We start from the raw sequence: 24,125 nt of genomic DNA, 5'->3' as shown, positions 1-24,125 counted from the left end.
GTCCAACAGCTCTATATCCTTGACCAACTGCCTTTTGTTTCTGGCTTTGTTGGCATTGGTGGATTATCGGCTGTTTACTAGGAACATTCCTCAGCATTTTGTGAAATTATACTGTGAATGTTAAGGGACCAGTGCAACATGAGTGAGGTTTTGACTTATGTCTTTCCTCCACCAGATGGAGGGCAGCAGCACACCAGAACCAAAGGAAAACTGGGAAGAAAATTGCCATCAGAATGGTCTTTCTCTCCCTTTGGAAGAAGGGGAGAACCTTTCTCACTCATTAGAAGCAGAACACAGGTGAGAAAGGAGGCTGTGACCAAAGGGAAGATTTACTCCCACCAGCACTGGAGAGAAACTAGTGGAAGAAGTTTTGTCAGTAGTAAAACCAAAACCTGTAACTTGTTGATGTGCCAATATGCCACAAGCAACACAGAATATACCATCTCATATTCAACAAAATAGGGTTTTTTGACTTGTGTCATTTGGTCTTACTGCCCTTCCAGCACAGTGTACCTTCCTGTAACGCATGCGTTCATACTGGAAGGGCCAGTGTGATCAAACAAGCATGGAGGCAATAATGCACCTGTGCACTGCAGAGGCACACTGAGATAGCAGTGATATTTCTCTGATCTAACCCAGCTATTATTGAGTTCTAAAGCCATAGCAGCTAAGCGGTCAAGACTATAAGCAAACTAATTAACTGTTTGCCCAAACCAGATAAACAGGCAGATTTACCAAAACCATTTTTTGGTTGAAGTTCACATATAGGAATGCAGACATTGATAACACCCTGCTCCAAATTTTCTCATGATCTTGCCCAGCGGTTTAATGTAGATGTTCAAAAACACCTAGATAGGATGGAACCCTGAGCGACACCATACAATTGCTCTTGTTTCAGAGAATACTCCTAGTGACACCATCTGGAATCTACCTGAGAGATAGGAACAGAACCACTGCAGAGCAGTACCACCTATTCCCAAATCTCCCAAACAATCCAGAAGGATACCATGGTCAATTCTATCAAAAAGCAGCAGAAAGGTCCAAAATAACCAACAAAAATCACACTCCTTCTATTCATTTCTTGGTAGGGGTCATCCATCAGGCTGACCAAGGCTGTCTCCACCGAACAAACTGCTCTAAAGCCAGTTTGAAATGGATCTAGATAATCAGTATCTTTCAAAACTACCTGGAGTTGATCAGCCACCACCCTCGCAATTACCTTATCCACCCAAAGGAAGTTGGAGACTGGCCTATTATTATCCATCACCAAAGGCTCTAGGGCAGGCTTCTTAAGTAAAGGTCTCACAATTGCCTCCTTCAAACATGAAGGCATCCTTTCCTCCCTCAGTGAGGCATTTATGATGTCAACTAGGCCATCTCTAACAGCCTCCCTGGTAGATGTTATAAGCCATGTTGGGCATAGATCCAAAGGACAAATGGTAGGCTGAATGCCTCCAAGGAGTTTGTCCACATTCTCAAGAGTCACAAACTAAAATGGATCCATTCTAATTGAACCAGAAGAGCTACTGGTCACCTCTGCAATTGACCCCACCATAACCTGTTTCTCTAATACATCATCAGCTGAAAATGGCATAAACACGCCCCCCCCCATGCTTGCCTACAAGCAGTAATGAACTGGATGAGGGATAATAAATTGAAACTGAATCCAAACAAGATGGAGGTACTCATGGTAAGGGGTCATACTTCGAGGGACTTGATAGATCTCCCTGTTCTGGATGCGGTTGCACTCCCCCACAAAGAAACAGGTACATAGCTGGGAAGTGTTTCTGGACCCAGGCCTCATTCTGCTTTCTCAAGTTGAGGCTATGGTCAGGAGTGCTTTCTGTCAATTTGGGCTGATATGATAGCTGCATCTGTTCCTTGAAGATCACGATCGCAGAAATGTAGTGCACTCTCTGGTAACCCCTAGGCTTGACTACTCAAAGCCCTAAACAGCTTAGGACTGGGTTACCTGGGAGAGAGACCTTTTTGCATGATTCTCCATGATCTCGATTAAGGTCATAGTCGAGGTCCGTCTCCGTATACCACCAGCTCGTCTGGTGGGTGACTCGGTAGCGGGTCTTCTCTGTAGTCACTCCTGGGCTGTGGAATATGCTCCCTATAGATATTTGTGGGTTAACATCTGAATTGGTCTTTAAAAGAGCCCTTGAGAGTTGTGTTGTGTTTTTTTGTGTTTGCCTGGCTTTTTAGTAATTTTAGAATATTTTAAATTAATTCACTGTGGTTTTAACAATGTTTATTGTATTTATTGTTGTGAACCACCTAGAGCTTTGGAGTCAGGTGGTATATAAATTAAATAATAATAATTTGAAATATAAAGTTAATCAAAAACCACTGATGATAAAAATTGCCAAAATGTTGCATGGGCATCCAATTTACTAATGATTGAGAAAGATGAGAGAGAAAATATTGCAGTTGTTTCAACATCATGAGTGAATCATTTAACCTCATTGCCCAGGTTCTTAATTGTAAAAAAACACAAAAAAGTCCTGTGTTCCTCTGCCACTTTAAGAACATAGAAATGCTTATGAAGCAGAACTGCTGACTAGGTTATCCCTATCAGTGGCGGTCCTTAATAAGAGAGTTATCTACTTTGTTTACTGGTGAGAGTTCATCTCTTTTTGCCTATGTGACAGCTTTAATTAGGTGTTTTTCTCTTCCCACTTTTCTTCAAACCACTAGATTATTGAAAGCAATGGGATGGCAGGAATACCCTGAAAATGATGAGAATTGCCTTCCCCTCACAGAGGATGAGCTTAAAGAGTTCCAAATAAAGTCAGAGCAGGTATGTTCAGTTTTTGCACTTATGTTTTATTCTCCCCACAAACATTATCCTGTTTTCCAGACCAAGTTCTAGATAAATGATTGGTAGGATCCAGTTTTTCTTTCCTTGGAGCAAGGACAGCTGTGGATATTAACTTGTCTGCTCAAATCTTGTTTTGCTGCATCTGGCAAGCTTTGTCTATATTAAATATATATGGTATTAGTGTACTCTGTTCTGAGCATCTTATTTGGATGGAAAAATGAAATGGAAATATGAACAACTTTTTCTTTATTTCTTCTAGCTAAAAAGAAATGGCTTTGGGAAGAATGGATTTCTTCAAGGCCGTGGCAACAGTCAACTGTTCTCCCACTGGAGACGCACTTTTAAGACAGAATTTGAGGAGTCAGATACAGAAACCAGTAGCAGTGAAACTTCAGACGATGATGCCTGAAAATGGGCACAACAAATAACACAGTACAAAATCAACCCAGCAAACTCTGTTTGTAGTTCAGCACATAAATGTTTGGGGTTCAAATGAAGCAGAGTTTATTCTGTCCCAAGTCTGTTCAGTTTCTTTTTATTGTTGGAAACTTCATGTACAAGGGAAAGAATTATATCCCAAAGAAGAAAGCTATTAGCTTATTACTTTTTGGTTTGCCCTTCTGTGCTTCATAGAGAACAGTCCATGCAGATGGGTGACTCAAGGCCTTCTGGAGCAAGGCATAGGTTCAGTCTCGTCAGCAGAAGGATGAAAGGACTGAATTGGGCAGCCACAAGCTTCTCATACTGCCGTCCACATAGCAAAATGCTGTGCGGCAATAATGTGCTAAAACAATCATTGTCAATGACAAAATGGCTATGGAAGTTCTAATTGTGTTAAATTAATGCTAATAACATGGAACTTTTTTATTTTATATTTTGGCGGCTCGGGGAGCTTCATCACTTAACCAGGCGTGTTTTGGTTTTTTCTTTTTTGGGTACAGCTGTAAAATATTTGGATATAGGAATTGTTTGTGTTCTTCTTGCAACCTTGATATTCAGGGTGGATTGTAAAATATAAATTTTTGTGGGATTTCAAAGATTAAGATTATTTTGATAACATTATTTACAGATTTAAAAAAGTGACTATCACATTGAGTCTGTATGAGGGGGAAAAACTACTGCATCAAAAGATAACTAACTTGGAATAAATATTTTGCATCAGTTTGCCAATTCGGTGTCTGTTGTTTTCTCAGGAAAGCACATTTGTGATTATTATAGAAGTAGAGCAACATGAATTTTTAATAGTTGGGTTTTGCTTTGCTGTGGTGTTTGTGTAGCAGAACCTCTTTAAACAGTGGCAGGAGAACCTGAATAACTCCTGATTTTTGCTTCTAAGCAAAAGGTACTAGTTGAATAGGTTTGCTTGTTTGCTGCATAGTGAGTAATGAATCAATCCAGCCTTGTCTGCAAAACCATTTTGCAGTATAAAGCAGGGGACATAATAATGAACATCAGTGAGTAGGGTAAGAGAGATACTAAAATGGAATGTAAAACCAGACACTGGCAAATTTTAAAAGCTGATATATTGGTGTAGGCAGAGAATGGGGTGTCTTTGCTTAAAGCACAATAGAATTTGAGCATGTAGGTAGTTATAGCCTTAATTGTATCTATTCTCTCTCTTTGAGCAAGAATGCTATTTCATACTAAGAAACTTGGAAGTACAGATGGGAGAGAAACAGTATTAAAGAAAACCTTTCTGAACTGTCATTCTCTGCAGCTGAAATCCCACCTCATAGCAGTAAAGCAGGTTTTAGGAATAATTTTATCCTGACTAATCTCTGTTTCAAGAGGCAGCTTCTGTCTTTAAAATTACAATACAGAAGTACATAATAACCAGGACCAAGAACTCAGTAAATGGTTCTGTGCATCCAATGAACTTTGTACTTGGTGTACAAAACAGCAACTCCCACTTCTGCCCAGTAAACCACTTCTGAAACCAAATTTCAATAAGTACAAAGGCATGGAGGGCACTTATTCAACAGCAAAAAAAAAAGCAAACAATCCCATTAGACACACACAAGCCTTTCATAAAGTTTAAAGAGGATCTCTGGATGAAAGCCAACAAACAAATTGCATATTCTTTAACATGCAGGGACAGTAGGCAAACATTCATATGAACTAAGGTGTTTTATGCCTGCAACCAACATTTAAATGTGTGCTGCCTGCTTGTCATTCAATTGATTTCATTGCCAGGTTAATATATCTGATATAAGTATTCCAAATCAAATGTTCAAGTTACAGCAGAAGAATGCCTGATCTGGAAAGAGCTCATTGGAAATATTATAATTTCTGTTGACAGTTGTGGGCCTATAAAACAGTGTCTTGGGTTGAATTGATACAATGGCTGTGTAGGTTCTTGTTTAGGTCTACATCACATTCTGTTAATTCTTTTCAAAAGTTTATGGCCACAAGAATTGCATAGTTTCTAGTGGAAATCTTATAGTGGTGGAGCTGAGGGTTTCTCAAGAAAACTGGTGTGACATGACTAGGCCCTCTGTCATGAATTTCTGTGGTTGTATACCTAACAGCACTATATGTTTTTAAGAATTGGGAACTAGATATCCAAAACGAGCATCATGGATATAAACCGACAGAGAACAATAGAGGCACAGACAAACCACTATCACCATGACATGGAATGTATAAACAAGCACTTGTGAAGTACTAGATTTTGTTTGCATACACAAAGTGTTAATTTAATTAATTTAGACTCAGTAGGCTTGAAAAATAGTAATGTGCAAATAACTTCCAACATGTAACACAGTGTGTATAACACATTGCCAGTACAGTCCTCTGTAAGGATTTACACCGTTGCCAGTACAAAGTTACCTTCGTGCATATTTGAGGAACTGAGAAACGAGTCTCAATACAGAAGGACATTGAGCAACCTAGATGGGGAGTATTGTCTGCACGTTTAATGTGTTTATACACATTGTGTTATATATTGAAGTTACGTGCACACTATTATTTTTCAAGCCTATTGAGTCTAAATTAATTAAATGAACACTTTTTGTATGCAAAAAAAATCTAGTACTTCACAGTGCTTGTTTATACATTCTTTGTCACGGTGATAGTGGTTTCTCTGTGCCTCTATTGTGTTCTGTCAGTTTAAGAATTGGGAAGCATAGGTTTTGGGGGCTTTTTAAAACAAGACAAGGATAGTAGCAGCTATCTAAAAATACTAGCTATATTCTCAAATGAGACATCACTTTTTTCAACAATCTTTTTCAGATAATCGTCTCTTTTCTTGCAACTTTTCCAGTGACACACAGTGCTGCATAGAAACACCATTCAAAATCTGAACTTCATTATGCCATCACTGCACCCCACAACCATTTGCATGGCTTTCCTGCAGTGTACAGTGTGCTGCAGGAAAGGGGAATCTGAGTCAAGTGCTGATGTGCTGTGATTTTCTTAAGAAAAAAACACAAACACCCCCTTTCTTTAGACCAGCAGCTACAAATCTTAATCTATTTTTGGGAATCTGTTCTGGTTTCAGTGTACGCCTCTGCAACATAAAGCCAATGGGCTCACTGCAATTCCTTGTCTTTTATTCTCGGGGGGAATTCCAAATCTGATTAGGTCCTCCACCTTTATGGAATCATCTGTGGACCTGCACAAAACCCATCAATAGAATGAGTGTAAATGGGAAAATGTCTGTATACTTTGTATGGTTTGTCTTCTGTCTTCAGAGGCCTGCAGTGGGGTTGCTACCAATTTTCCAGCTTCCTCTAGCCACCTACCCATGAGACATAGCAAGGAGAAATGAAAGAGTGAGGGGCAAAGAGAGACAAAACAGCAACAGTAAATGGAAGAAAAATGGAAATGGGTTGGAAGTGAGAAAAGGGAGCACCACTGGAATGAAGAAGATTCAGGGGTGGCCAACCTTTCACAGACCCAAGAGTCAAGGAATTGGAATGTGTAGTGGTAGTGGTAAAGAGCCATATGTTTAGCAGATTCAAGTTTTGGTGTATACAAATATAACATCACACTAGTTCAGAGGTTTCAAATGTTTGTTAAAACCCTGTTCCTCATTCCCATTTGGGTTACTAATAATAATAATATCGGACCTACAGTTAAGCAATCAGAATGGCAAAGTGTGAGGAAAAGAAATATGAAGATGAATATCAAACTTATTTGCTGGAATAGGGAACTATTTTGTTGAACAAAACAAAGTTGATGTATCATCTTTGCCTGTTCTCTCTTGCACAGTTCTAACCTGCAGCACCAATTCACAAACCATGCAAACACTGACAGCATTTCCAAAAGGTTCAGATCATTAAAACACAAGACATTGCATTCTGACTGATGTGTATACGTGCACACTCTGCATAACTGAAGATAAACCAAATTTAAAATAGTGGGAAAGTTAAGTCTCATGGAGTACAAATCCTGTGTGTGCTAAGGTAATACATATTTTTAATTTTTAAAAAAGGTGACCAACTTGCCTCAAAAGAGCCATCTTTTCTCTCACCTTTTTGAGCATGGCATATTTTCTTGCAACAGCACTATTTCTAGAACAGGTGCCTCTTGGCTCTCACTAGACATCTGGGCAAGATTTTTTTTTTTAGTTCAGAGAGGCAAAAAGGAGGGAGGACCCATGAAGGAAGAGAAGTGCTGATTGTTGGCAAGTCGTGTACTTGAGACTCTTGTCAAGTTTAGAGCTGAAGGGAAGGACACACACAGTTAAGTGGTGCACTGATGGGTGGGAAGGAGGAAGACACAGTGGGAAGAAGTGTGCTAACGTGGTCGTGACTATGTGGGGTTGTCCCATTTCAAATAGTTACTATGCTTCAACTCAAGGAAGAGACAGTGAAGACAAGCAAGGGAGGAGGCTGCATTGTGGCATCTTTATTTATTTACTTTATTTGACTTATACCCCGTCCAAACTTATGTCTCTGGGCGGCTAACAATTAAAACACATCCAGTCACTTCTCTCTCAGCCTAGCCTACTTCACAGGGTGGTTGTGAAAGAGAAACTTAAGTATGTAGTACACCGCTCTGGGCTCCTTGGAGGAGGAGCGGGATATAAATGTAATAATAATAATAATAATAATAGCACCTCAACACCATAGGGGCCACAGAAATCACCATCAGCCAATTACAAAAAGCAGCTTTACTGGGAACAGCCTATATTCTGCGACGATATCTATAACAATTGACAATAAAATTCAGCCATCCCAGGTCCTTGGGAAGGACTCGATGTCTGGATAAAACAAACCAGTCAATAACACCTGTCTGACTGTGTAAACAAGAAATAACAATAATAATAAAGTTAAAACTGTTCAACATATAAAACATATGAACACTAAAACAATACATAATTTAAAAACCATAAAATTAACAAACAGTATTTTTTAATCAAAAACCTGAGAAGGCTTGGGTTAAAAAAAGGGTTTTCAATAAAAAAAGAGAAAAAGCCAGAGACAGGGAGGATCATAACACAGCCAGGGAGCACATTCCACAATCTTGGAGCAGCAGCCGAGAAGGCCCATCTCTGTGTGACCACCAAACGAGTTGGCAGTAACTGAAGACAGACCTCCTCAGATGACCTCAATGGGCAGTGGGATTCGTAGCGAAGAAGACGCTCTCTTAAATACCCAGGACCTACGCTGTTTAGGGGTGTATAAGTTATAATTAGCACTTCATATTTTGCCCAGAATCCTATTGGCAGCCAGTGTAACTCCATCAGCAAAGGAGTAATGTGGTCTCTATGAGATGACCCAGAGACCAACCTGGATGCTGCATTCTGAACCAACTGAAGTTTCCAGACTACGTACAAAGGCAGCCCCACATAGAGCACATTACAAAAGTCAAGTCTGGAGGTCACCAACAGATGTACCACTGTTTTGAGGTCATTGATCTCAAGAAATGGACGCAGCTGGCGTATCAGCCAGAGCTGATAGAAAGCACCCCTGGCCACCGCCTCAACGTGAGAAACCAAGGAGAGGTGTGGATCCAGGAGTACTCCCAGACTGTGGACCTGTTCCTTTTGGAGAAGTGTGACCCCATCCAGAACAGGTAGGTCAAAATCATCACTGGAGTTCTGACCCCGCACAATAAGTACCTCCGTCTTATCTGGATTCAGCTTCAGTTTATTCTCCTTCATCTAGCCCATTACTGCTTCCAGGCAGGCATTTAGGGAGGATATGCCATCACCTGAAGAAGTTGACACGGAGAAATAGATCTGGGTGTCATCAGCATACTGATAACACCCAGCTCCAGATCCCCTGATGATCTCTCCCAGCGGTTTCATGTAGATGTTAAAAAGCACTGGTGAGAGTATGGCGCCTTGGGGGACACCATACTTAAGCTCAGATTTTGAAGAGCAACACTCTCCAATCGACACCATCTGGAACCTGTCTGAGAGGTAGGAGTGGAACCACTGTAAAACAGTGCCTCCCACCCCCAACCCCCTCAGACGCTCCAGAAGGATACTATGTTCAATAGTACTGAAAGCCGTCAAGAGGTCCAAAAGGACCAATAAAGTCACACTTCCTCTGTCAATTCACAATTGGAGATCATCCACCAGGCCGACCAAGGCAGTCTCCACCTCATAGCCTGCCCGAAAGCCAGTTTGAAATGGGTTCAGATAATCAGTTTCCTCCAAGACCGTCTGGAGCTGAGAGGACACCACCCTCTCAATTACCTTGCCCAGCCATGGGAGGTTGGAGACAGGCCTATAATTGCTCAACTCTGAGGGATCTAATGCAGGCTTCTTTAGAAGAGGTCTAATAAATGCCTCCTTAAGACAAGGAGGCATCCTGCCCTCCCTCAGAGAAGCATTTATGATTTCTACCAGGCCGCCTACAACAGCCTCCCTGCTAGACAGAATAAGCCATGTTGGACAAGGGTCAAAAGAACAAGTGGTAGGTCTCACCGATCCAAGCAGCTTGTCCACATCCTCAGGAGTTACAAACTGAAATTGATCTAGTCGAATCGCATAAGAGGAATTGTTGGACACCTCCAGTTCAGACATCAAATTAATTGTGGTGTCTCTATCTTGAAAGTGATGAGAGGGAACACATACAGGGCAGGGAAAGGGAGCCATGTTTACACATCTAAGAAGCCATGTGTTGCTCAGGAGATGCCAGTTGGCCATTCCCATACTGTAGGATCAGAAAGGAAAAGTGATAGAACTTCTCCTAAGTGCAGTACTTCTAGAATGGTTTTTCCTCATGCTTTAACACTTGCCTCCCCAAACTGCAACCCCAACAACTGTGTTATATGAGAGTGTTTGGAAATGCTCAGCCACCTGAAATGCTTACATTAACATAGTGTATATTTTGTCTGGTATGTGATTTTTTTTTAAGGTAAGAAATGGAGAGGGGAAGGAATGAAAAATTTGGCCTAAGAGACTTGAGGATCAGCTCTAAACACAGAACTGAGGTTACCCTGGCCAAACTTATTCAAGTGAGAAAGAACCAAAATAGAGGTATAGTGGGCTGATACCTGGGCCAGGCCTACATCAAAAAATCTGTACATATGGGTGCGGGTGCTGTCTTGGAATTAAAGGCAACTGGAGATTCCCATCCTCTAAGGCTAACTCAGTGATATTTAGGATAACTAGATGCAACAGAAGACAGGTTCCAGAGGGGTAGCTGTGTTGGTCTGCTGCAGCAAAAAGCTTGTAGATGGAGAGACCTATTGTGGCATAAGCTTTCACGGGCTACAGCCCACTTTAGTAGATGCATGAAGCATTATCCTGAAGTCTGCAGTCCACACACACAGTTACAGAGAGGAAATGTAAACTCTGAAACCAAAGGCCAAGAGATATAGGAGTCTGTCTCATTTGTATGCAAAGCTAAAATGTATAACCCCTACATTCATAGCAGTAGTACTTGGTGAAAAGATACTTTGCTGTGTGAATTTAAGAGAGGTAGTGGGAGACAAACCAATCGCCTTCAGATGTAAATTAACAATCAAATTTGTTGATAAATTCTAATTCGGTAGTTTCAAGTTGAAGTAATCAAGTCTCCCTTTAATCTCCCTTTTTGGGGTTTGGGAGGGGAGATCAAATATGGTGACTTTGTGGTCAGCAGTAGTGTGCCCTGAGAGATGGAAGCATTCTCTCACTGGTTTCCAAATCTTATATTTATGTCTGATGATCTGTGTCCATTTTTTATTTTGCATAGAGAATAGGATCTTGCATGATTAAGCTGTGGTTTGATATTTGGCCCACATTTGAGCATGCAAACAAACTGAAGTGATGATAATGCCTCTTCAACACTTCCTGCTTGAAGTGTTTCACAGAACTTTGTGTTAATGCATCTGTTGGTGTAATATTTCAGCTGCTGGATAGCTTCAGTATATGCAGAAACCCAGAGTAGGGCAAAGCCTGCATCCTTCCTGAAAGCCATAACTACATCCTTATGAGCTGATCCTGCAGCTCGTTTTTTAGTCATCTTGAATTTATACTTGGCTCTTTCACTCCTACCTGCAGAAGTCATTCCTGATAGAGCTTAGATAGTTCTGCAAGCCTGAGCGTGAGTTCAGAAAATGCCTACACCCACTGCAATTTCTTAATGCTTATTAGCATTTAAATAGGGTTTTTCTTTATCATACAATCTTACTAAGCAAAAGGGATGGTACTTCAGCTCCTGTGCAATAACGTTTCCTGAACTAAGCTTTGAAAGAAGTTTAACATCACTTCGAGTCATGGCACATTGGTTTAGTCTTTCATTCAGTTTCATGGTCATTGCCTGCCTCAGAGCAGATATTTGGTCCTCTCTCTTGCACAGAAAGCATTGTGATGTCTGCTGTTGTTCACTATGGATTATTTTATTCTTCATGGGGTATAATGTGCTGCTGATGTTTCACTGGACCTTTCCAGTTCACTGTTGCTGAAGAGAAGCCTATAGCTTTGATGATATTTTGCTTCATTTCTTCTGAGTGTTCTTCTATACCCTCACCTTTCTCTAGTCATTTTGGATCTAGTATCATGAGTAGTTCATTGACAGAATGAAACTGGAGAATGTGAAGATGCAAGAATAGTGTGACCAGCTGATTGTAAAGTGTGTTGATTGCAGACTCATTCTTGCCTTGTTGACATAACCAATATTTGCTCCAGTCAGTTTTCCACTGTGAACAGCCTGGTGATTCCAACCATTTTATGAATAGTTTGTGTCATGTTTCTTGATCCGCAGTAAACATGTCCAATATAAAATACATAACCCCATGCTTCTATAACATCAATTTATACAATTTACAACAAATGCTCCTTCCCAGATAAAAGAAACAGATTTCTTTTCAGCAGTACCTATTATATATTGAAATTTGCTGAATGCACTACTTTTAAAACCAGAATATACTTGGTGAAAATGTTTGAAGTTGAAATCTTACAAATCTCAAACAGTTCCTTTACTCCCCTTTTGCAAGGGCATTAACAAAAAATTCCATTACAATTCTTTAAATTCTTGAGATTTTCTATAAGTGTAATCTATGCAAAATGACTTTGCCTGGTCAACTACAAGCTTCACCTATGGTATAACCATATTTTGAAGACAATGATAAAGGCACAAGAACAAAAAAGCACAGACCATCAGATTAAAACTAGCAAGCATATACTTAATTCTAGAACCCACTGCCACAAATATTAACTATTTATTGCCTCAGCACTGCTACCCTCAGTGAGCTGCTGGATGGAAAACCCTTCTGTAATTATTTACAGCTTGGGGAGAAGCCATAGCATGAGTGACGGCAAAGCATGGATTTTGGGATATATATATTTGTGGCTAATGTTACTTTCTAAAACCGAAACATCTGACATTTCTGTCAAATCTCAGGTTTGTATCACTATTTGAATGATTTTGATTTTTGGCATGGCAAACAAAAATATCTGACAAATCTCATGCTTGTAGAACTATGTGAATAATTCATCTTATTATTGGCACTTAGCAGCTACACTATTGAGGAACCATCTATAGGGAAAAGTGGGCTTACCATCAAGATTTGTGAGAGAAACATAATTGTCCAAGATCAAAATGAGATGATGATGTGCTGAAGTACAATTTTAGGTACAAGTGGTGATCTTTCACCTTCTCCTCTGGGCCTGTCTTGAAGGCCCTATTCCAGGGTGGATTAAGCTTTCTGCTACCCTTTAAACTTTTTTTTTAAAGTGTGCTGTGCGGTGGCAGTAACTGTGGGGCAGGGTGTGAAGGGAAAGTTTTCCTTTTCCCCTTGTAAAGAACGCTGCTGCTGGGACAGGGTGTGGTGGCGGCGGCGGCAACTGTAGGAGGGCACAAGGAGGGCTGAGTTCCCCCTTTTACTTTTAAAATGCTGCTGTGCAGCGGGATGGTGGGGCAGTGAGCTCCTTTCAGCTCACCGCCTCCCACGTGACTGCATGGGCCTCACTGCTGTGCAGCTCATTTTTGGCCTTCCTCCACATGCAGAGGAAGGCCAAACACAGGCTGCGCAACTGAGAGGCCCATGCAGTCACTTGGGAGGAGGCGAGCTGGAAGGAGCCTGCCCTCCCACCACGCAGCAGTGCCTTTAAAAGGGGGATCTCTCCTTACCTTGCCCTCCCTCCCTGCAGCTGCCACCACTGTGCCCCATCCCACTGCTGGCAGTGGCATTCTTTATAGAGCAAAAGGTGAGACTTCCCTCTCGTCCCTGCAGCTATTACCACTGACATGCAGTGGCATTTTTTAAGGTAAAGGGGGTACTTTCTCCTCACCCCCCACTCTTGATGCAGCTGCCGCAGCTGCCGCCCCTGCCCCTGCTCCCCAGAGGACAGCAAAATTGGAGGATTTTGCCACCGTAGGCAAATGCCTGCTCTGCCTCTCTGTTACTCTGCCACTGGAGGCTCTACTACCTGGGTCTGACTTTCTGCCAAGCTGTTTTTCCACTTCCTTGGAGGGGTACAGACAGTCTCAAAAATGTACAGTGTAAAAGCAATGCACAATGCTCTTGCACCTCTAAAGGTCATATAGGAATATCAGTAGGTGGAAATCTGAGAAAAGCATGAAAAGACCCTCTTTTGCACAGTTATTGAAAAGTAGAGTAAGCCACTCTTTCCAGGCATTGGATCACCTCAGTGACATATCCGTGCAGGGAGGCAAAGCGCTGAAGTCTCCGTGAGCTTGATGTCCTACTGCTATACTCCTGTGGAAAGACCTACTTTTTAGAAACCTTTATTGATGGCACAAGGTTGGAGATCCATAAGTATCTGGGTTGGCTACACTCTTCCAGGGGCGTAACGATGGGGGGGCAGGGGGGGCACGTGCCCCAGGCACCACCTTGTTGGATCACATGGGGGGGTGCCAAAAAGTGCCCCCACCTTGCCCGAAAATTTTTTTTCAAAAATTTTTTTGTGTGCACAGCAGTGTGGGATGCATTGAGCAGTCCCCCTCCCCCTCCCTGGGTCCCGGCGCCCCCCCCCCATTGCTCCTGGGCGCTGCGGCGCGGGCGCCAAAAGTTGCAGTACCTGCCTGCTTGCTGCTTTGGCGAATCGGCGTCGTCAACGGACCTTTCTTCATCATTCATATCACTCTGCTAACGGATGCTCACTCCCTGTCCCGCAGCGCTGCCCCCCCCCCCAGTCGCGCATGCCAAAACCAAAAAGCTGGATTTCCTCCAAGCCAAAACCAAAAAGTTACCCAAAGCTGCTTCCCCACCCCTGTGCAAGACTGAATTGTAAAGCAGAGAATGGTGTTGAATCCCTCCCCTGTGTGTAGCTGCCATCGGCATCCGTGCTTGTCCTTTCCTCCCCAATAATGGCGGCTTGCTGGTAATGTATGCAAGCCGGATCCCCTAACTCCCTTGCTATTATACGCTGCCGGATCCCCTAATTCCCTTGCTATTAGTTTCAGTAAATGGTGAAAATGCATTGCAAGCCGCACCACCGTGTTGCCGGCCGCTCCCTCCCTCGAACAGGAAGAACACCACCTGCTACCGAGAGAGAGTCTGAGAGCCATCAATTAGTTTATGGGAGCAAAAACTCCTGGTCCCGGTAAGCAGATAAGGGCATCAGGACAGCTACTGCATAAGCTGGCAGCAACATTGCTTTCGGGTCATTCCAAGTCTTCCCACTCCATTGTTCCAGAGAAAGAAAAGTAAATATCGGTCTCTCTCAAAAGACTTCAAGGTGAACTGGGTAGAAAGCTGGAATTAAATTAGCCTGTGAATCATTTAAGAGTAATGGGGCAGCAGGGAGGAATTCTCTTAACTGAGACTTGGTGATGTTGCTGCACCAAGCCAAGGATGTATAAGCAAAATAATGAAGTGGAATGAACAGAGAATCAGAACTCGCATATTGCACAGTCCCTCCCTCTCCCACAGTAGTTCAGGTGTCCTTTTAAGATGAGTCAGTCTAGCAATAGTTTAGTTTGAAGTCAAAGTTACTTGACTTCATTGATCATCACTTTTTTGCTGTATCATTTTGTTGCTATTGTGCTGGAGAAATTCAACAGCCTAGTGTGAAACCCACTTTCTGTGTAATACAAAGAGGGATGCTTGAAAAACTACACTTGTAAGTCTTTGCATGGTGTTGGCTTTCCCATGTGGCACCTATGGCTGGAAGCCAGTGCATGTGCAGTGGATACCATGCCAGAGAGGTCCTTAGGGTCACAGCCTAAGAAATCCCATACTACCATTTTTTAAAAGGCCCTTTCAGTAGGAGTAAACCCCCGTTTAAAAGACAATGCATTTTATTGTTATGTATTTTGTACAGATTTTATTGTATTTATTCTATTAGCATTTTTAATTCAATTCATTTTATTTTAATTTCAATTAATCTTGGCCTGCCAGAACTTCAGAAGTTAAATTTTGATTAAATTCATTTTAATTAATTTCACTTTGATTTAATTTATTGATATTAAGTGTTACTTTAATAATCAGCAATGTAGCGGTCCTTGAAACTCCACACAAAGAATTTAGCGGTCCTTTAGCGGGAGAATAAGGAGTCTTTAGCACTATCACCCTAGTCCCTCGAATTACTCTGGAGTCCTTGGTTTTCCTTTTGTTAAAATACAGTCATTCACAAGGGAAAGTCAGGAACAGAACCAGGGTGTGAGGGAGGGGCATCATAATCATAATCATCATTGCATCATAATTCTGATGTTTGAGATACAAGCCAACTTCACAGGGTTGTTGTGAGGAAAAACTTAAGTATGTAGTGCACCACTCTGGGCTACTTGGAGGGAGAGTGGGATATAGAATGTAAAAATAAATTGAAATACAAAAAATAAATACTATTTTCTCCCAAAAAACAATAATAGCACCTCTGCTGTGCTGAGTGGAAGAACTGCAGGCACAACCAACCAGCACTTAGTAGCAAGCCTTCTAATGTAAGTGACTATAAATGTTTGCTTTAAGTCAAATGCAATTTGATGTTGAGCAGTGTAATTTATTGTAAATGAATTAATTTGAACACTTCAATCATGTCTCTCTCTAGTACTATTAATTGACTTGCATCATCCACAATTTAACAAACCTTTTAACAAATATTTTAGGATGATGTTCTGTTTAATATTGCTTGACTTTATGTGCTAAGCTGCATTGATCGGGGGGCCCGGCGGGGGTGTGCGCGCAATTTCAGTGCTTGCCCCGGGCGCCGTTTTCCCTAGTTACGCCTCTGCACTCTTCTTCTGCTGTTCGGGGAGGAATGGCGAAGCAAGACCCAGCTGCCTCTTCTTCGGGCGCGCACTATCAAAAGCCTAGTACAGCTTCGTAACTGCTAACTGCTCTTTTTTCCGCGGCCGCTTCTGCTCGATTACCTACCAGATGCGTGAGTCGCGCTTTTATGACGTCCAGATAGTCGGAGCGCCAGACGAGTCGCGCTGAGATGAAATCGCGTCGGAAAAGTTGTCGCGAGAGCTCACGCGCAACAAACCGTCCCGTGATGCTTTGCAGCCTTCTCTTTGCAGTCGGCGCCTCTGGAGAAGGATGGGTGAGTGACTGGGGAAGAGGACGGGGAGCCTCTTTATCCGCTGCCATCCGGCCGAGCATGTGGCCCTTCGCAGTTGCAGTTTGGGTAACGGGGAGAGGGGCCATTGTATTATTGGCTGTATGCGTTATTGTTGTGTGGTAGACCCTTTTTGCCGCTATTGATCAGGGCCTATCTTGGCGCTAGATCTTGCTTTGGTCTCTGTTGGTGCCATGTTGACGCACGGGCTGCCTCTAGTTGCTCCTGGGCGAGGCTTTGCAGCAAACGAGGCCTTTTCTTTGGTTGAATTTCCTCTCCGAGTTCTTCTGCCCCGTGTTGCAATGATGAAGCTTTTCTCACTGCTGTATTAGGCCGAGTACGCCATGCGGAGACTTTTTACCTTGGAGAGCTGAGTAACTCTGGGCACGAAGAAACGTTTGAGCTCCGTGGGGTGGACTGCGTTACGTGGTCTCGCACTTTTCTCCTCATTGGCTGGCTGTTGTTCTGTGCATCCAGGTATCTCCAGGGACAACTGGCACAAGCGCCGCAAGACTGGGGGGAAAAGAAAACCCTACCATAAGAAGAGGAAGTATGAGTTGGGGCGACCCCCTGCCAATACCAAAGTATGTGCTGCTGCTCTTTGGGTAGAGGAACAACGAGCCTAGTGGTACTGATATAATTGTTCTGTGATGTGTATGTGTGTTCACGTTATGACTGCAGAATGAAGGCTATTTTAAAAAGCATATGATTGCTTCTTGACATTCTAGTAGTTTCCAGTGCAGGGATGTTTTGTTCTTGCTAATCTGAAAGACTATTTTAAGGGAAGCCAATCATGAGGGAGTTATAATTAAAGCAGTCCCAGACAAAGAATTAAACCAGAGTTCATACTACATATATGTAGAGTGTGTATTGAGCAGTATTCTGTTCTAGTGTCTTGACACTGTGGGTGTGTAATAAATAGATTGTTTGGACATTCTTATGTCTTAAGAATGTGATGTGATGTTCCTGAACCAAACTGCAATAACAATGCTCCACAGTTTAGCCTTCCATCAGAGAGCAGTAGTTCCTTCTCCATGCAGCCATATGTGGATCTCTACATATGGTCCAGGATCCAAAGAGCTGTTTCATATGCACCCAAAGGCTTGGGCTTGCCTAGTAGGACTTGTAACTTTAAGGCTGCAGTTCGGGATAAACTTAAGGCTCCACTGATCACTATAGGACTTCCAAGTTAGTATGTTGTGATGTTAATATTGTGATGAAGAATATATCTGTACCGCTTTTCTGTATTGCAAGAAGTTCACAAATCAGTTTATATAGCAAAAGGCATGAGAGGATTGTTGCCTATCCCCAAGGAGCTGACAATCTAAAAAGATGACGAGAGGCACCATCAACAGTCCATGAAAAGGCTGTGAGGTTGAATGGGGCAGTTGCTCTTTCCCAACTAAAGAGAAAGCCACCACTTTAAAAGCTTTCTCTACTATAAATAGCAGATTCCAATGATATATTGCAGGCTTTTAAAAAAAGTTCCCTTCAGTGTCAAGAGATTTGTCATGTGGCAAAGGAGGTGCACACAAGTCCAAAGCTTCCTTAGGTGCTTAGAAGAAGTTGGGAGACTCCTCAGATCTGGGCCATTATTCTTGGACTGTAAGGCAACTGGAGTGATGAGAGCTACACCTTAGGTGGGTGCTGAAGGCTGTTTTGGTCTTCATTGCACTCATCAATGCTAGGGGTTGTCATAGTTACACTGACCATGTTGCCATGTAGGTTGGGAGTTCATGAGAAAATTTCCATGTTGTATATCCGTCTGCCTTGATCCAACCTGCTGTATTGTTTATTGTAGATTGGCTCCAGGAGAATTCACACAGTAAGAGTACGTGGTGGGAATAAAAAATACCGTGCTCTACGCCTGGATGTTGGAAACTTCTCTTGGGGTTCTGAATGTAAGTTCAAAGTGGATATTTTATGCCTTGTATTAGCCATGGTGGGATCTCGCGTCACTACCAAAATGGAAGCACAACCAAGAGAACAATTATGATAACTTTGGCCTTGAGAGAACTTTGGTGAATTCCTAAGCTCTCAGTGACTGGTGTCATAGTTATCCTGAGTATATGTATCTTGCACAAGCAGCTGTGTTGGATTTTCAAAGGAGTGAAAAGTGCTCATGTATGAGCCTGTGGGTGACTATGTTTGGGTCATGGATGCTGGCAGATACTGCATAATTGTAATAACAGTCAGTGTGGATTTAAAGCCGCCTGTTCAGTGATGGAGAGACACAGAAGGGGTGGAACAGTGTCTTAAACACCTTGTTGTCATGGGAAGCAAACATCTAAAAAAACACTCCATACTCTCTAGAAGTGCCAAGATAAAATTCAAATTCTGCATTTACACTGGGTTTAATATCTCATTGCTACTTAGGCAGTCCTGAGTTCTGTGGGAGTTAGTAGTTTTGACTTGAGTGCAAACTCTGTATCTGTATGGGCAGGGTTGCTTTTGTGTCTCATGGTGACTGCAGGAATAGGTCCCCTGCTTAACTGACCAAAGAAGCATGTTTCAGAGCTGTAGTTCTCTTATATTTAGCGGGGGGAGCAGGTGTCCCTATTCGACCCAGCACAATGGCTGTTTTCTGATGTATCCCTTCCTGCTCTCTTTAGATTGTCCAAAAAGGGCTCACAGGAAACCATCTTTTCTTTTTATTTGCTACGTAAGCTGCTCTGAGAACTTCTTTGCTGAAAAACAATATATAAAAACAAGATCCTTCTACTGCTCTTTAAGAGATTTTGTTAAACTTAGTGTATTACACATTCACAATCAATTCAATTGCTCTACAAAATAGGGTGATTGGCTAAAATGGTAATGTGAGACTGTGACTAAAGGTAAAGTGTGCTGTCAAGTCAATTTTGACTCCTGGTGCTCACAGAGCCCTGTGGTTTTCTTTGGTAGAATACAGGAGGGGTTTACCATTGCCTCTTCCTGCGCAGTGTGAAATGATGCCTTTCAGAATCTTTCTGTATTGCTGCTGCCTGATATCGTCCCAGCAGGGATTCGAACCAGCAACCTTCTACTTGTTAGTCAAGCATGTAACTGGGATGTCTTTTGGGAACAGACAGTAAGACAGAAGCTATATAGGTCCTGCAAACTTCAGTCTCCATGAGGATTTTGCAACCTGTCACTTTTATGTGGATTCTTTGGCCTGTAATTTGTCTTGCTCTTAGAAGATGTGACATTCTCCTTTTACTTTACAGGTTGTACCCGCAAAACCAGAATCATTGATGTGGTATATAATGCATCCAACAATGAGCTTGTGCGCACAAAGACCCTGGTCAAAAACTGCATTGTGCTGATTGATAGCACACCATACCGACAGTGGTATGAAGCCCACTACGCCACACCCCTTGGGCGCAAAAAGGGTGCCAAGCTGGTATGTATAAAGTGGGCTGGGGGGATCTTGACTTTTCCATCACTTAGGATGGCAGATGCATGTGGCTGTTCTGCTTGACTTAGCCCCATACTTCTATCATATTATTTATTTTTACATTTTTATATCCCGCTCTTCCTCCAAGGAGCCCAGAGTTTCTCTTTCACAACAACCCTGTGAAGTTGACTAGGCTGAGAGAGAAGTGACTGGCCCAGAGTCACCCAGCAAGTATGGCTGAATGGGGATTTGAACTCTGGTCTCCCTGGTCCTAGTCCAGCACTCTAGCCACTAGCCCACGCTGGCTCCTTATTAAACCATATTAAGCCATATTATGGTTTTAACATATTAAGTTCGTTCTCATGACTGTTCTGGGGGGAGGGGTGAGGCAAGACACAACCTACCATCTCCCACATGATCCGCGGTGGTCTGTGATGGCTCACACCATGTGCCCACACAACTGGGGTTGAGCGTGGGGGGGTGGGAAGCAGGCTGTGGCATCACACTGCACTAGGAGCGCAGTGCATTGGGGGATTTCTCCACCACCAGTTGCTCTAGCCGCCCAGCTCTGTGGCAGGCAGCCTGAGCAGCCACATGACCAGAGACTGGAGTGGAAGGGCAGCACTAGGATCAGGCTCAATCCCGCCAATCCCCATGAATAGCCCTATCCGGATAGGGCTGCTTGTGTGAACAACCCCATTGTGTGTTGAGGTACTGTGTCCTGCTATTCAGATATCCATCGTCTTCTAGTGATGATACCTTTGTCCAGTTCTGCTGCTGAAAGGAGAATGATGACAAATCTTTTATCTGAAGAAGGCAGGGGCTAGTCTCCAGATGAGCTTTCCCCTCATTAGGGAATCTCTTTTGTAGACTCATGGGGATGGATGATGTGAATGAAAAACTCAGTTGGACAATTTTCTGTTTGTGATCATTGTTCCAGCACTGATTGATTTATTGCTTGGCAGACTGGTGATCAGACCCTCAACATGCTTACCTTGAAATTTCACTGATGGATTTGAACAAGTTTATTCTAGTGAAGATTATGGTGGATTTGGAACTGAGGGTCTGATTCAAATCTCATTAAAGCTAGAGTTTCATTGTGAATTGACAGCAGTTCACTGTCTTATATCAAACTACCAGTATTGATAGTACAAATTAAATTGAAAACAACTTGGCACAGTAATAGTGCTGCACAGTTTATGCAAAACAAACCAAAGGTGTGGTGCTATTTGGTTTTGTTTCCCATGTACTCCAAAGGAACTATGATGAAGTAATAAGTAAGTACCACTTACACTTAGCTTGTTGTACTCGCCCATCTGCTCCTCTTCCAGACTCCAGAGGAAGAAGAAATCTTGAACAAGAAACGTTCAAAGAAAATTCAGAAGAAGTACGATGAACGGAAAAAGAATGCTAAGATCAGTAGCCTTCTAGAGGAGCAGTTCTTGCAAGGGAAGCTTCTTGGTAAGACCCAGAAACAGAAAAGAGTGAGCACAAAACAGGAATGCTCAAGCAGATGCAGTGTTTGCCAAGGGATTATATAATGTGATGGGTGCCGTCTACACTCATAGTTGGTATAAAGCTGCAGCATACTACCTGTGGACTGTTGGAGGTCCTTCGGTGCTAATACAACTGACATTGCCTTTATTTTGAGGAAAGGTGTAGCTTGTGTACTTACTCAGCTCTTGGAATTTTAGTTGGCTAAGCTTGGGAAGCAGGAAACACTTGGGCTAGACACATTACAAAAACTTTTTCTAGTCATGGTTGTCAAATGAAAGGCATCTGGCCTTGCACTGTTGACTATGGCTTCTGAAGTTGACCTGATGATGAAAACTTTGTCCAGTTCTGCTACTGAATGTGAGTGGTGACAACTCAAATTCTGAAGGTGACTTCATTAGTGTGCTGATAATTGCACTCTTAGATACTGTATAAGCCTTGCACTATTGTGGGGCAGGGAGACCCTCTGTAGCAAGAGATTGAAGGCTATTGCAGTCGGACTGCTGAGGTTAATATGTGAAAGCTGACACAGAAGTGCACTGTAGCTCTGTTTCCCCTTGCCTAATTGCTGTTTCATTCTGCAGCTTGCATTGCCTCCAGGCCTGGACAGTGTGGCCGAGCAGATGGCTATATTCTGGAAGGCAAGGAACTCGAATTCTACCTGAGGAAGATCAAGGCCAGGAAAGGCAAATGAACATTCACTATATCTAATGGGCTAAATAAATATCTCAGTCTTGTATAATGATTGTTGTGATTTATTTATGGGCATTGGGAGGGAAAAGGTTCGTAACACTCTTGCGCAGAGATTGACAGGCAGGTTATTATTTTCTTTTTAACCACTAGAGGTGAGCTTGAGTTGATGAGCTAGAGGTGAGCCTGAGCTGCTGAGTTCAAGTACTGATCTGATGGAGAATGAGTCATGGGGTGCTTGTGTGCTGTGTTGCAGCCTGTGTGGAACCTGGGTGTTGGATTCTGATTAGAGTGGGTCTCCAGCAGCCATAGGTAGCAGCACACTTTTATCAGTATTACCAATCCTACAATACTTCTGCTTCATCAGTACTAAAGCTTACTGAAGGGTGGTGCTTTCTTCTTTAGGATAGTGTAGAAAAGCCATCTGAGGCTCTTCAGGCCGTCGTAACCTCCTGGGGTGGTTCTGTATATATATGAAGTTTTCAATAGTATGACTGCTGTAGCAGAACAAGTTAGCGATTCTTAGCAATCACTTGAATTGTTGAATTGCACAAGTCTTACAATTAAGAACAGTGGTGAGATTCCCTGAACAAGTCTGTATACCTCAATTCTACGTAAGGTATATTGATTGTTGACACTGTTGCCTGTTCCTGCAAGAGTTTCTCTTATCAATACGAGGCTGGTAATGGTCATTTAGGACATTCTGAATACAAGTTCTCAGAAGCCCCAGACCCTATGTGTTAGCCACCTCTTCAGATGTATTGAATAAGAAAATATGTCTAATGGTCTGGTGTGGGTGCAGGGTTTTGAGTAATGTGAGGGAAGTAGAAGGGTATGGATGTATAGCAGTATTGATACTTGATTTGCCAAAATTAAATGCATGTTGCTTATTTTGTTATAGGCTCTTAACTGCTGACGCACTGCTAAGTGACTGGATTGTCTTTTACTTGACCTTCTGGTCTCATTCCAGTGCAAGATTAACTCCCTTCTAGCAGAAGGGTCAGGCCTCTTTCCAAAGGTCTGTCTCTTTCGAAGGTTGGGAACAATTTTACGTATTCTAATATGTTCTCATTTTTGACAGTATATACTATTGATACAGATGGGGGACTGACTTCAGGTGAGTGTATATCTTCTGGCATTCTCCAGTTAAAAACAATAATTTCTATGAGTTGTTGAGGTTCTGTGAAACAAATCCTAGGTTAGGATACTGTTAGTAATTTAATTGTGGTATACACTAGTGTACTGGATAAATGTCTCACTTCTATGGGTTTTATACAGATAGTGAGTTGCTGTCTATTTCAGTGAGAAAAGCTGGTCTTGTGGTAGCAAGCATGACTTGTCCCCTTAGCTAAGCAGGGTCCACTCTGGTTGCATATGAATAGGAGACTTGCTTTGTGAGCACTGTCAGATATTCCCCTCAGGGGATGAAGCCACTCTGGGAAGAGCAGAAGGTTTCAAGTTCCTTCTCTGGCTTCTCCAAGATAGAGCTGAGAGAGATTCCTGCCTGCAACCTTGGAGAAGCTGCTGCCAGTCTGTGTAGACAGTACTAAGCTAGATAGACCAAAGGTCTGACTTGGTATATGGCAGCTTCCTATGTTCCTATCACTTCTCAACCCTTGAAATGTATATTTCGGGTCCTCAAATATGTCTGCAGGTGAGATTTTCCCCCAACCCTGATAACTATGACCCGAGTTACCTCTGAAGCTTATGGTTTTCTATTTAAGATTGAGCAACTATGAGCCTTTGGCATGTCTATATGGTCCAGAGGGTGTGCAGACTTCTGTTGCACCTTTTCTCCATGTTCAGATCTGTCAGCCCAGTTGTCAAAATTACTCATC

At 42.4% G+C, this 24,125-nt stretch overlaps 3 protein-coding genes and 5 non-coding genes across 13 annotated transcripts in view; all 8 read left to right on the top strand.

Moving 5' to 3' along the window:
* GPBP1L1 (GC-rich promoter binding protein 1 like 1) overlaps positions 1-3,997 on the top strand; it is a 58,778-nt gene extending 54,781 nt beyond the window's left edge. For all 5 annotated transcript variants that reach the window (XM_053245012.1, XM_053245015.1, XM_053245011.1 and 2 more), the window contains 3 exons: positions 176-297; positions 2,704-2,806; positions 3,087-3,997. In XM_053245012.1, the coding sequence (XP_053100987.1) occupies positions 176-297; positions 2,704-2,806; positions 3,087-3,236 (375 nt within the window). In that variant the 3' untranslated portion in view covers positions 3,237-3,997. The remainder of the gene's footprint in view (positions 1-175; positions 298-2,703; positions 2,807-3,086) is intronic.
* A 12,584-nt stretch (positions 3,998-16,581) lies between these two features.
* Positions 16,582-22,339, top strand: RPS8 (ribosomal protein S8). Its single transcript, XM_053244042.1, has 6 exons — positions 16,582-16,715; positions 17,208-17,314; positions 18,532-18,631; positions 19,934-20,109; positions 21,435-21,564; positions 22,182-22,339. The coding sequence occupies exons 1-6, from the start codon at positions 16,712-16,714 to the stop codon at positions 22,289-22,291; spliced, it is 627 nt and encodes a 208-aa protein (XP_053100017.1). The 5' UTR covers positions 16,582-16,711; the 3' UTR covers positions 22,292-22,339.
* LOC128325462 (small nucleolar RNA SNORD55/SNORD39) lies at positions 17,027-17,109 on the top strand. Its single transcript, XR_008307460.1, has one exon. It is a non-coding gene; the product is annotated as a small nucleolar RNA SNORD55/SNORD39 (small nucleolar RNA).
* LOC128325465 (small nucleolar RNA SNORD46) lies at positions 18,343-18,445 on the top strand. Its single transcript, XR_008307463.1, has one exon. It is a non-coding gene; the product is annotated as a small nucleolar RNA SNORD46 (small nucleolar RNA).
* LOC128325463 (small nucleolar RNA SNORD38) lies at positions 20,847-20,919 on the top strand. Its single transcript, XR_008307461.1, has one exon. It is a non-coding gene; the product is annotated as a small nucleolar RNA SNORD38 (small nucleolar RNA).
* LOC128325464 (small nucleolar RNA SNORD38) lies at positions 21,919-21,987 on the top strand. The gene has a single exon (XR_008307462.1). It is a non-coding gene; the product is annotated as a small nucleolar RNA SNORD38 (small nucleolar RNA).
* A 136-nt stretch (positions 22,340-22,475) lies between the features above and the next one.
* Positions 22,476-24,125, top strand: part of LOC128322563 (embryonic pepsinogen-like) — a 60,593-nt gene continuing 58,943 nt past the window's right edge. For both annotated transcript variants that reach the window (XM_053244041.1, XM_053244040.1), the window contains exon 1: positions 22,476-23,404. The gene's annotated coding sequence lies outside the window, so the exon portion shown is untranslated. The remainder of the gene's footprint in view (positions 23,405-24,125) is intronic.
* Positions 23,203-23,335, top strand: LOC128325487 (small nucleolar RNA SNORA35). Its single transcript, XR_008307481.1, has one exon. It is a non-coding gene; the product is annotated as a small nucleolar RNA SNORA35 (small nucleolar RNA).

Source organism: Hemicordylus capensis, chromosome 4, assembly GCF_027244095.1.
Source record: "Hemicordylus capensis ecotype Gifberg chromosome 4, rHemCap1.1.pri, whole genome shotgun sequence".
Classification (NCBI taxonomy): Eukaryota; Metazoa; Chordata; class Lepidosauria; order Squamata; family Cordylidae; genus Hemicordylus; species Hemicordylus capensis.
This window is presented reverse-complemented; position numbering and strand designations above follow the sequence as displayed.

Bases quoted from the DNA above. Each gene is read 5' to 3' on its own strand.
- RPS8 (XM_053244042.1), top strand. The intron at 17,315-18,531 runs GTATGTGCTGCT...TGTTTATTGTAG, and splicing joins GACCCCCTGCCAATACCAAA to ATTGGCTCCAGGAGAATTCA. The intron at 18,632-19,933 runs GTAAGTTCAAAG...TTTACTTTACAG, and splicing joins CTTCTCTTGGGGTTCTGAAT to GTTGTACCCGCAAAACCAGA.